This window comes from Globicephala melas, chromosome 4, assembly GCF_963455315.2.
Source record: "Globicephala melas chromosome 4, mGloMel1.2, whole genome shotgun sequence".
NCBI classification, from domain to species: domain Eukaryota; kingdom Metazoa; phylum Chordata; class Mammalia; order Artiodactyla; family Delphinidae; genus Globicephala; species Globicephala melas.
In genome coordinates this window covers 126,652,015-126,664,482 of record NC_083317.1, presented here as the reverse complement: position 1 = coordinate 126,664,482, position 12,468 = coordinate 126,652,015, and the positions used below count along the sequence as shown (strand labels likewise).

Genomic DNA, 12,468 nt, shown 5'->3' with positions numbered 1-12,468 from the left:
TGTTGGTGAGGATGTGGAGAAAAGGGAACCCTTGGGCACAGCTGGTGGGAACGTAAATTGGGGCAGCTGCTATGGAAAACAGCATGGACGTTCCTCAAAAAATCAAAAATAGAACTACCATACAATGCAGCAATTCCATTTCTGGGTATTTATCCAAATAAAACAACACTAATTCAAAATGATATATGTACCCCCATGTTCACTTTGGCATTATTTACAATAGCCAAGACATGGAAACAACCTAAATGTCCACTGATGGATGAATGGATTTTTTAAAATGTGGGGTGTGTGTGTGTGTGTGTGTGTGTGTGTGTGTATACCATAGAATATTATTTACTCATGAAAAAGAATGAAATCTTGCCATTTGAAACAACATGGATAGACCTTGAGGGCATTATGCTAAGTTAAATAAGGCAGAAAAAGATAATTACTTATGATCTCACTTATATGTGGAATCTAAAAATGCCAAAAACCAACCAAACAACAAAACCCAAGCTTATGGATATAGAGAACATATTGGTGGTTGCCAGAGTTGGCGGCTGGGGTGTGTGTAAAATAGATGACTGGTCAAAAGGTACAAATTTCCAGTTATAAAATGAATATTCATGGAGTTATAATGTACAGCATGGTGACTATAGTTAATAATACTGTATTACATACTTGAAAGTAGCTAGGAGAGTGGATCTTGAAAGTTCTCATCACAAGAAAAAAATTTTTTTCTAACTATGTATGGCGATAGATGTTAATTAGACTGATCATTTCACAACATATCCAAATCACATCATTATGGTAAACATGAAACCAATAATGCTATGTCACTTATATCTCAATTTAAAAAATTAAAAGATATTATGGGATTATATTGAATCATGTGTGTCAAACTTTTCAAAAGTGTGAAGCACTATAGAATTTAAAGAATCTTTCACTCAATTAAAAAAATTTGAAGATTTTTTTTTAAAACCAGAAATGTAAGGAGTCCAGAGGCATCTTATGAGTACACGACAAAGCTTGTATACTAAGATTCCTCTGCCTTACTCCACAGGCGTAAGTGGGAAAAGACCACTGTTTTCCATGCAATTCCAGCAAACCTAATTATTCAGCACCCTAGCCCTTAGCTGGCACTGTTCAGAGAGAGAAGGGGCAGCCGAAAGAGTGACAACCAGAGTAGAGTCAGAGAAGGAAAGAAGCAAACCCCAAAGCACAATAGTTCAAGGAACTTCTCAGAGAAGCAAACAGCCTCTTGACGCTTCCAAGGTTTGTGAATATAACACAGGACAGGGATTATCTATAATAATGATGCACTGAGTATCTGCTGTAAGCCAGTACTGTTCTAGATGCTCTTCTCTATAGTCTATATCTTCTGTTTTAAAGGTAGGCAAATGGATGAAACACTTGAGATTTTCAGTGAAAATGATTAAAATATATAAATCGCATTTCCTGACTTTTTGCTCCTTAAAGATTTGAATTTTTTGTTCCCTTGGATGAAGTAAAGAAGAGGTCACTAGACATCGCAGTGAAAAACAGTAGGCCACTTGGCTCACACAGAAGGAAGGAGCTAGGAAAAGTAAGTACAAAAGGGACTTTTGTCATTCTTTCCCTCCTGGTGGCTAACTGGAGTTCACTGGTGGAACACACCCTTGCAGAAATTCTGATGGGATCATCTGGCTATTACCAGAACTGACTTCAAGGAAGGTATAGCCTCATTGGGAGGCTTTTTGTTTTGTGTCTTTTTAAAAAATACTCTTGAAACTGAAGTATATAAATTAATATAATAAACCCTATTTTAACAAACTTGAATATCCAAGTTCATCGCTACACAAGTATTTGAACTTCTACTATGGTATTAAGTATTGTTTTGATAAATACAGCATTGTGTGAAGCTTGGATCTCATTATGTCAAGATTTTTGTGGTGAATGGGATTTTACTTAAAGTTAGAAGTAAAGGAAATACAATCCTCAGGAAGATGCCAAGGAGAGACAAAAAAGAATATTTGTACACTCTGTAGTTGTTGTATTTTAATAAACACCTCTTATACTCATTTTTAAAAGCCCACTTCTGTGAAGTAGGTGATGATATCCCCATTTTTACTACTGAGGAAACTATGGTGTCTTGCTTAAAATTCTGGATCAGTTCATGAGTAAAGGCAAGCTGTTCTCTCTAAAACATTCATAAATAAATTCCTGAGGTACAACTGCAAACAGCAATTCACCTCTTCCCAGGACACTGAGGTCAGTGTCAGTACTGTCCTTCTGGAGAGGTTCCGTATTGAAATCCAAAGGAAAAAGAGCTCCTGCTCAGAACTCAAGGAGGCCCTTTTTATGATCAATTTCATTTATCCCAATATGTTTCCATTTAATGCAGTTTTGGGGAAGGGAACTGATTATTTGTGATTGTTTAGGTACTGATTGACTTATCAAAAGAAGATCTGAATAAGGGCTTCTCACAGTGGTAAGTGAGCCCTTTCATTTGATCAAATTAAATTTGCTACTCAAGACATTGTCTCAGACAGTTGCCCATATTCTCTCTCCAAAGTTCTTCCCTTTTCAGTACATATCAGCTCCTTTGTTTATAAAGGAGACATTATCACCTTAAGGCTTTACTGCCTACAGATTTCACTTACCTAAAGGACCTCTGTAAGCCCTAGTCTTAACCCTGGCCAGCCAACTTACAGAGGTGAGTTCTGCTGGTCCCACAGAGGCCCAGGTAGGGTAGATTAGGCCACCTGTCCTGATGTTGCCACAGCACACTCTCAATACTAACACAAGTCCAAACTCAACTATCTTACAGGTATGAGCTGACTCCAGATGGCCAGCCCAGAAGTTGATGATGAACAACAACATCTTTATTTTTTAAATGTGTACATATGTATATTGGATTTAATTGTTTAAATCCATAAACAAGCAGCGTATTTGTGCCTAACAAATTATCAGAACCTCAGTGGTGAATTTTCACTGACATAGGACTCGCGTGAATGTATGCACCAAAAGGGTCCTGTCTCAGACACAGAGGGTGAGGGAGGTCTGTTTGTGAAGCAGCTATCAGTATTCCTGGGCAGTGACTGACCAAGGGAGGAGGCTTCTTTTATGGGACTAAAAGTGATCCACCAAAAAGTGCCAAGAGCTAACTCTAGATAAAGCCCTGCTGGCTGCCACCTCTGGTACTTCTCTGCCTGGAGGTTCGTTCATGTATCTGATTTGGAACTAAAATGTACTTTCCTGATGGCAACAATGTTAGTGATAGTACTCCAGTGTGGGATGGCCTGGGACCAAACTCTAGCATTTGGCATTATTTCCATAGGAAAATGCAAGAAAAGTTTCAAACCCAGGTCTACGTCTGCACTCCCATAGAGCACTGGAGGCTGCTGCCGAGTGTCAGTGCCAGAGAACAAGGGGCTTTCTGTATCTCTCTCAGATAGGTTTGGGAATTCTGCTCCACTCTTCTAAGAGAGGGCTGGTTCACCTAAACAACATGTTGAAAGCAAAATATGTAAATTGTATATTTAAACAAGTGCCTCTTCTGCATTTCAGACTTTATAAAACCACATATTCTTGTCCTTTCTCACGCTCCTAGAGCTGTTGTCGAGTCACATCCTCTTCACTTATCTACGCAGGCAGTACCCCCTGCCATCAGTTTCCTCTCCCTACCACTGCCTTCACTGCCACTTTTCTGAAGAACGGTAACATCTTAAAACAAAGTTTTTGTCATTTTACTCTCACTTATAAATTATTATTTCCTGCTTTCTACAAAATTCAAGCCCACTCCTTGTGTTTCAGACCTAACATAATCAGGTCTCCAGTTTTCTGCTACCTTATTCATGTGCAGATGCTCTGTTCCAGAACAGTCCATATATATCCTGTCTACTAATCCTACTTACCTCTTAGAGGCCTATGTCAAACCCACCTCCTCCATTAAGCCACCCCACACTGACAGGGCCTCTCCCCCCAACCTAGGGCAGCGGTCCCCAACTTTTTTGGCACCAGGGACCGGTTTCGTAGAAGATAATTTTTCCACAGACTGGGGCGGGGAAGGGAATGGTTTGGGGATGATTCAAGCACATTATGTTTATTGTGCACTTTATTTCTATTATTATTACACTGTAATATATAATGAAATAATTATACAACTCACCATAATGCAGAATCAGTGGGGCCCTGAGCTTGTTTTCACTTGCCACTCACTGATAGGGTTTTTTTTTGTTGTTGTTGCAAATGTCAGGTTTATTGTATTCATATTTCTAAATGGATGTTTTTAGACCTTGACCAAAATAGAAAGGGCTGGTTTACATTTCATGCTCCATTTTTAAAAAAATAGTTAGCAGAAGCACAAATCAGATTGCAGTGGGGTGGAGAATGCATCATAGCTTCACAAAAATAAGAGAGACTACTCTTATCCTGGCCAAGTATTTAAAAACTCAGTCATTGGTTAGCAGCAGTCCTTAACATTTTTATACCCTCCTCATTATAATTTCCTCACGTTGTAGAATAAGCTAAGGGTCACTCTGAAGATATTTTTCACAACAGGCAATTCATAGAAGAGAAATCTGAATGCAGGCTACACATGAAAAGATGCCTTGACTGCACTAAGTAATCAGAGAAATGTACATCTAAACAATAGTGAATTACCATTTTATACCCAACTGATAGGGTTTTGATATGAGTCTGAAAGCAACTGATATATTATGGTCTCTGTGCAGTCAAACCTCTCTCTAATGATAGTCTGTATTTGCAGCCGCTCCCCAGCACTAGCATCACCGCCTCAGCTCCACTCAGATCATCAGGCATTAGATTCTCATAAGGAGCGCGCAACCTACATCCTTCGCAGTTCACAGTAGGGTTCGCACTCCTATGAGAATCTAATGCTGCCGCTGATCTGACAGGAGGCGGAGCTCAAGTGGTAATGCGAGCGATGGGGAGCAGCTGTAAATACAGATGAAGCTTCGCTCGCTCACCTGCCGCTTACCTCCTGCTGTGCAGCCCGGTTTCTCACATGACACGGACCAGTATCGGTCCGTGGCCCGGGGGTTGGGGACCCCTGATCTAGGGCATCTACTATCAACACTGTACATTTTTCATTTTAGCAAATCCCCGCCATGTAACATTTAATATTTTAAAATGTTTATTAAATGTCTACTAAGGTCATATGCTAATCAACTACCTGTACTGTGACTGGTATTTAATGTTTCTGTTTACTCTCCAATTGACCTAGAAGCTACTTGAATTGATTTTCGCCCCCATCATCCAAGGCTATGCTAAGTACATGGCCGACGTGTAATAAAATTTGTTTCTGCTGTTTTGAGTGACAAATTCTCATAATAAAATGGGACAAGTGATGCCTGTCCTATCTACCTCACAGTGGCATTGTAATGTTCACTAAACAGACAAGTTGCTTGAAAATGATAAAGTGCCAGAGGAGTAGAGAAAATGTATCATATGTCACGTCCTGAATATCAGCAACCCTAAAACAACTACTGCAAGATGGCAGACAAAGCAGACAAGTGAAAACCTATCTGTCCTCTTCCAAACACATAGAAAACCTCGTTAAACCATGAACGACATTTATTTTAAACATGGTTGATTAAAAAGTAACACAGGTAGGGCTTCCCTGGTGGTGCAGTGGTTGGGGGTCCGCCTGCCGATGCTGGGGACACGGGTTCGTGCCCCGGTCCGGGAAGATCCCACATGCTGCAGAGCGGCTGGGCCCGTGAGCCATGGCCGCTGAGCCTGCATGTCCGGAGACCGTGCTCCGCAACAGGAGAGGCCACAACAGTGAGAGGCCCGCGTACCGCAAAAAAAAAAAAAAAAAAAAAAAAAGTAACACAGGTAAAATTCTGGTGATGATCCAAAGAGAAAATCTACAGCAGGGTATAGGAGTTGAAGGGGGTGTTTTGAAGAGAACCAGAATTTTAGCACACACCAGAGAGAAGGCAAAGCTACTATGTAAGGCACAGGAGCCTGAAAAGTTTTGTCATCAGAAAATGCCTTTGCTGCCAATGAGGACAAGCAGTTGGTTGTCAGCAGTGGGTGGAAACAATCACCTACTCTCTCCTACAGGACCACGGGGTCTGAAGTTACACACAGTTGACTTGGTGTGGAAACCTCCACACCTGGAAACTAATGTGAAAATTGGTTTAGAACCTGCAACCATGTGAAGCCCTGACAGAGGCAACCACAAAACTAGCCCTTAGGGTTGTCATGCCCACCTAGGGCACACGTTGGACCACTGTAGCAGATAATTCCCACTAAAGGGAAGCTCACAGGCAAAAATTATAAAAACAAAAACAATTTTAAATATATGAAGCACATGGGAATACCAACTGAAAAATGGCCACTAGATGTATTTCAGCAAGAAGGAAAATGTAACATTAAGGCAGAAGTGGCATGTGGGAAACAATGGAGAGCAAAGAAATCTGTAAAATGTGTTGGTAAACCTACATAAGTCTTGATTGTTTAAGAAATATAAAGTAAGCAAGCAACCAAAAATGTTTGCAAAAACTGGGTTCAAAAAGCCTGTGGCACTGAAATGCTAGTACTGACATCTAAGAAGGACTATGAAGCTGGTTCAGAGGAATGTTAAAGTCCTTATTTAAGAAATTAAAGATAGTTTTCTATTTAAAAAATTAATTATTAGTATGTGGCAGTTACTAGTTTATTACCTTTCAGCTCCAAGTCAACCCATCTTTGCCCTGCTTTGATACTAGAGACACCACAGCCTCCTCTCCTTTGCCAGGGAGCTTGAGGTTAGGCTTCCCAAATGAGGGCACTGGAGAGACACTGCAAGGCCAGAGTGGGAAGAAGGGGCCTTTCTTTCTTCTACTGAGTGCTTTTTTCCTGGCTGTGTGAGGGCCATCCTCAGTTACCAAAGCACCGCCACAGTTTACTCTTGGCTCACGCCCTTGGGCTTTGCAAACGTAAATATAGCCTTCATGGTTCAGCACCATCCAGCACCCTCTGGCAAGTTTCTTTGCCACAAGTTGGTTGCCTGTTCCTATAGCAGCCAGACCTCTACTCAAAGGTTTAAATCTCAGCCTAGTGAGAAGGCAATTTTTAAGTTTCTACGTTCCTTCCTTGTTCACTCTCCTTTATCCCTGGGGGTAGTATCTGCTTTCTGAAGTCGCTACTGCATACCCCTTAGAGTCTCCTTTTCTCCCCTTTTAGTAGGTAACTACCATTACTCGTTAGCCATTCTTGTTTTAAATTTTTCCTGTTAGGCTACCTGTGCAATGTAGTTTCTATCTCCTGACCTTGACTAAGTGTATATTAAAAATTTTAAGATAACCAATAAAATAGAGTAACAATAGAAAAATCAACAGAGCTGAAATATAAAACTTCCAAATCAGTAGTGAAGAAGAAAAAAAAAAATAAAGAGAAATTCAATACCCCCAAAAAAATAGGAAAGAAAAAAGTAGCATAGAAAAATATGATAAATAGAAAATACAAAAGAAGATAGGCAAAAGACTTCTAAATATATTTGTAATCACAATAAACCCACTATTAAAACCTGCAAGGGGGTCAAATTCCATGAAAATAAAAAGTACAGCTATATGCTATTTACAAGAGGTTCACTTCAAACACATAGAAGTGTTGAAAATAAAAGGATGAAAAAGATATACTCAAGGGTAGTTTAGATTTGTTTATAGTAATGGTAGCAAACATCATATTTAATGGTGAAACATTAAATGCTTTCCTTTTGAAATCTGGAATAAGAAAGGGCTGCTTGCTATCACCACTTCTACTCAGCCCTGTATTGTGGCATATGTAGTTGGGCAAGAAAAAATAGGTATATCTGACCAAAACTGTTGTTATATACAGATGATATGATCATGAGCATAAAAATCCAAAATAATCTAAAGGTATACTGCTAGAGTTAATCAGAGAGTTTCTAGCAAGATTGCTAACTGCAAAGTTAATATTTAAAAATCAACTGTAGTTCTCTGTTCCTGAAATAGTTGGAAAATGAAATTTTAAAAAGATAATTTATAAATGTATAAAAGATCAAATACTATGAATACATCCAACAATAATCCCTATGGGAAAATTATGAAACTTTATTAGAAATGTTAAAGGGAATCTAACCAGATGGAGAGCTATGCTGTATTTGGAGTTTGAAGACCCAACATTACAGATGCTGATTTTCCTCACTGATCCTATCCTTAATGAAAAAAAAATCTCAATATATAGTGTGTGTGTGTGTGTGTGTGTGTGTGTGTAACTTGATGATCTGATTCAATACACATGGAAACATAAAGGGTGGGAGGCCATCAACTGGATACCAAAGTTTATTTTAAAGTTAAAATAATGAAAACAGTGGGGTACTAGTGCAGGGAGAGACAACTGGACCAAAAGAATAGAAAAGAGAGTCCAGTAACAGACCCATTCACACACAGATATTCAATTCATGACAGAGGTAGCACTACGAGCAGAGGGGAAATAGATTTTTCAATAAATGGTGCTGAGATAACTGGGTATCTATGATGGAAAATGTAAAAATGGTCCTTTACTTATACCACATTTAAAAAATCAAACAACTGCAGGTATATTAGACTAAGTGTGAAAGGCAAAAGTGTACAGCTATAAGATAAGAGAATAACTTTACAACTTGTGACTAGAGAAAGGTTTCATAAGACACTTAGAGCACTAACTATAAATCTCTACATCTTTAACTATACTCTCTATATTAAAATTAAGTTTGTCAGTTCATAAAAAGAAACTAGAGGAAAATGGAAAGAGGACATAGAATGGAAGAAGACATTTGCAACACATATAACTGTCAAATGGCTCATGACCAGAATATATAAATAACTCTTACAAGTCAATAGGAAAAGACCGACTGTCCAATAGAAAAGTGAACCAAAGATACATACAAGCACTTCAAAAAATAAATACAAATGGCCAATAAACAAAGGAAAAGATGTTTAACTTCATTAGTAATCAGGAAAATGAACATTAAAACCACACTAAGAGCTCTATACACTATACTGGCAAAAATAAAAAATCTGACTTACCCAAAATTGGTCAAGATATGGAAAAATGGGAACTCTCATACATTAATGGTGGGAGTATAAACTGGTACAACCACTTTGGAAAAGAGTTTGGCATTTTCTTCTAAAGTTGAAATATACATTCTCCATCAAAGTTGCACACTATACAACCCCAGAGGCTCCATTCACATGGTTAGATGTGTTTTACTCTAGGACCCAGCAATTTTATTTCTTGGATATTGCTTCTAGAAAACCTGCACACATGCGATGAAGGATGCACATATAAGAATGTTCACAGCAGTAGCTCACAACAGCCAAGAACTAGAAACAACCCAAATGCCAATCTCTAGTAGAACAGACAAATGGATTATGGAATATTCATAGAGGAATACTAGACACCAATGAAAACAAATGACCTAGACCTACACACAACAACATAGATGAACAGTACAAACAATGTTGAACAAAAGAAGAATTAAAAAGAACATATACAATATGATTCCATTTTTATAAAGTTCAAAAATAGGCAAAACTAAACTATCTTGGTCTAGGTGTACACACAAAACTGGCAAAACTATTTAAAAAACCAAGTAAGTGATTAACATAAGTCAGGCTAATGGGGGAAGACACATATGGTATGTGGGGGAGGCCTTTGGGAGTGCTGGTGAATGTTCTGTTTCTTGATTGTTGCATGGGTGTGCACTTTATAATCATTCATTATACTTGACATTTATGGTTTTTATCATACTTAGCATATGTGTTATATTTATAACACACAAAACAGATTAGTGAAATAGGACTTCCCTGGTGGCACAGTGGTTAAGAATCCTCCTGCCAATGCAGGGGACACGGGTTTGAGCCCTGGTCTGGGAGGATCCCACATGCCGCGGAGCAACTATACATGTATGTCAACTATACATCAATAAAACTGTAAATAATCAAGAGCTAAACAATGGTTGCAGTACTTATATTTTAAATAATTAAAACTGGATAAAAGTAGACCTGATAGAGAGGGCCTAATGTTCTTCCTACTAGCAGCACTGTCCCTTCTCAGTGGCCCTCCAAAAAAACTCCTAGGCCTCTGAGGAAGAGTTTGAAAACCTCTGTTTTAAACTAAGAGTTAACCACAGGCTCTTAAACTAGCTGACAAAATTTAGATTAACATAATTTTAAAATTATATTTCTTCCATGCAAATCAAAACTATAATGAGGTACCACCTCACACCAGTCAGAATGGCCATCATTAAAAAGTCTACAGGGCTTCCCTGGTGGCGCAGTGGCTGAGAGTCCGCCTGCCGATGCAGGGGACGCGGGTTCGTGCCCCGGTCCAGGAAGATCCCGCATGCCGCGGAGCGGCTGGGCCCGTGAGCCATGGCCACTGAGCCTACGCGTCCGGAGCCTGTGCTCCGCAATGGGAGAGGCCGCAACAGTGAGAGGCCCGCGTACCGCAAAAAAAAAAAAAAAGTGGGGGTAGGGGGTGAGGGAGCAGCAGTAACCAAAAGTGGCCCGTACTCACAGATGTGAAGCCAAACACCTGTCCTTTAAGAAAATCAGAATGAATATGGAGAACAGAGGGTAAGTAGAAAGCATCAAGAAAACTACTCTTACGTAAAACACAGCAAAGGTGAACCAGGAAGGGTGCCCAAGGAAGGCTCAGCCTAGTAAGAGAATACGACTCATTATCGGTGAGGAATACAAGTAAGTCACTGAGAACATTTACGTTTGGAAATTCATTACAAAAATTTTATTTAAGATTTCATGCCCTTATAAAAAGTACATCACATCAAGATAGCAAAAAGGACACTTTATGAGAGACTCACATCCACTCATCTATTTTACCTCATAATTCATTTCCTACCCTAACACGATAAAAACTTTTTTCCTTCTTCCTTTTGTTCCTTCTGCTCTGAAAGGGCAAGTGTCATGAGGGATATCTTAATAGTATGTGCCATTTCCTTGCCAGGAAAGCAACAGCTTCCTGCTGGCTGGACTAAAGAGAGCCACTGGCATTCCTTGTTCCCAGGCCAAAAAACTCTGAACTTAAATGCAACCTTTCTATTACTTGCACTCTCTCCCTGAGTGTCTCTCTTACACGCTGTACTTTAAAACAATCTTACATTTTAAGCACTCAAGAATTGCTTAAGAAATGATTAAAGGATCTAAAGTTAATTTAGTAATTAAACTTAGCAATGTTTTCTATAAAAGAATCTCAAAGTTAATAAAAATTATATGGATGGAGAAGGACCCAACAGAAAGAAGGGGGTGAATTCTGAGAGTATATACATTTTATAACCCTTGTCTCAGAGTAAGATCAATCCTACAAAATATTTAGAATGTTAAGAATGCAATTTACACAGTAAAAATGATTTGTTTTCAGCATGAAAGTATTTTTAATTTCCTTACTGCAGGTACAATGGCATCCAAGTCATCAATTTCTGTAATAGAAAAACAACAATAATAAAAGAATAGCTTTATCCACTGTTAGGCTCAGATGAAATAAGAATCTCTATTCAGAGGCAAACTTCAGACACAAAGGCAACATCACTAGTGCTTTCATGCACATGAAACTTTTCTCCAATAGTGGTGATGAGTGTATCACTGATTCAGACACAGATGCTTCACAGGGCAAAAAAAAGGGTAAAAGCTACCACACACCTACAAAAGCACCCTCTGACTCTGATATTAATCTCATTAGCAGTGTGCTCTTATTAACAGATCCTACTAGCAACATTTATGATATTATGTTACTGCCTCTTTAACTACATGGGTGAGCCTACATGGTGAAATCCCCAGTAGAGGCACTATCTCTCATGGGCCCCCATCTAAGGACTTAGGGATTTCTTCTCTTGGAACACAGTCCTGTCCTAAATCTATGATAAAGATTTCTCATTAGTAGGATGGCTCTTAGGTCTACCTTTTAGGATGAAGCCTATCTACCTAATAAAAGGTGTGAGGTGTCTCAGAGTAAAATCTCAGATGCGATGTATTATAGAGCTTAGCCTGGTCCAGCCTACAAGATAGTTCAGGTTCTTCTCTGCCAGATTCTTTCTGAATTTGACTTCTCTTCCTAAGACTATCTTCTTCCAACCAGCCTAAGTTAGAATTCACCATCTGGAAGCTCCTAGCCACTAAGGAAGGTCCTTCCTCTGATTATGTAGACTCCAGCCCTACTTAAGGTAAACCCCAGTGGCAGGTTCTCTAAATTCTCACCACTTTTTTCTAGATTATTCTGCTAGTTCACTGTTCATAAACTCACTTCCTTTACATAAAACATGATTCCTTGGATTCCATCTCTTTCCCTCCATGTTTAGCTGGATTTTGATTGTTCTTCCTTTAGCCAAAACACATGACCCATGCTGTTTAAGCTCCTGACTTCAGTCAGAATCCTTATCTGAATCCACTTATCAAAATATAGGAAAGGAAAAAAATGAGCAAATCTACAGCAGAGAATTTGGTTCACATCTTACATTGTGGTAAGGTACAAAGATCA

General features: G+C 39.0%; 2 protein-coding genes across 10 annotated transcripts in view; one reads left to right on the top strand and one right to left on the bottom strand.

Moving 5' to 3' along the window:
- ESYT3 (extended synaptotagmin 3) overlaps positions 1–5,295 on the top strand; it is a 56,838-nt gene extending 51,543 nt beyond the window's left edge. For 2 of the 4 annotated variants that reach the window (XM_060298563.2, XM_060298562.2), the window contains one exon: positions 1,459–5,295. In XM_060298563.2, the coding sequence (XP_060154546.1) occupies positions 1,459–1,681 (223 nt within the window). In that variant the 3' untranslated portion in view covers positions 1,682–5,295. The remainder of the gene's footprint in view (positions 1–1,458) is intronic. The other 2 variants (XM_030873386.3, XR_009563825.2) reach the window with 2 other exon arrangements.
- Positions 5,296–10,693: 5,398 nt separating this feature from the next.
- Positions 10,694–12,468, bottom strand: part of CEP70 (centrosomal protein 70) — a 79,404-nt gene continuing 77,629 nt past the window's right edge. For all 6 annotated transcript variants that reach the window (XM_060298560.2, XM_030873389.3, XM_030873391.3 and 3 more), the window contains one exon: positions 10,694–11,413. In XM_060298560.2, the coding sequence (XP_060154543.1) occupies positions 11,352–11,413 (62 nt within the window). In that variant the 3' untranslated portion in view covers positions 10,694–11,351. The remainder of the gene's footprint in view (positions 11,414–12,468) is intronic.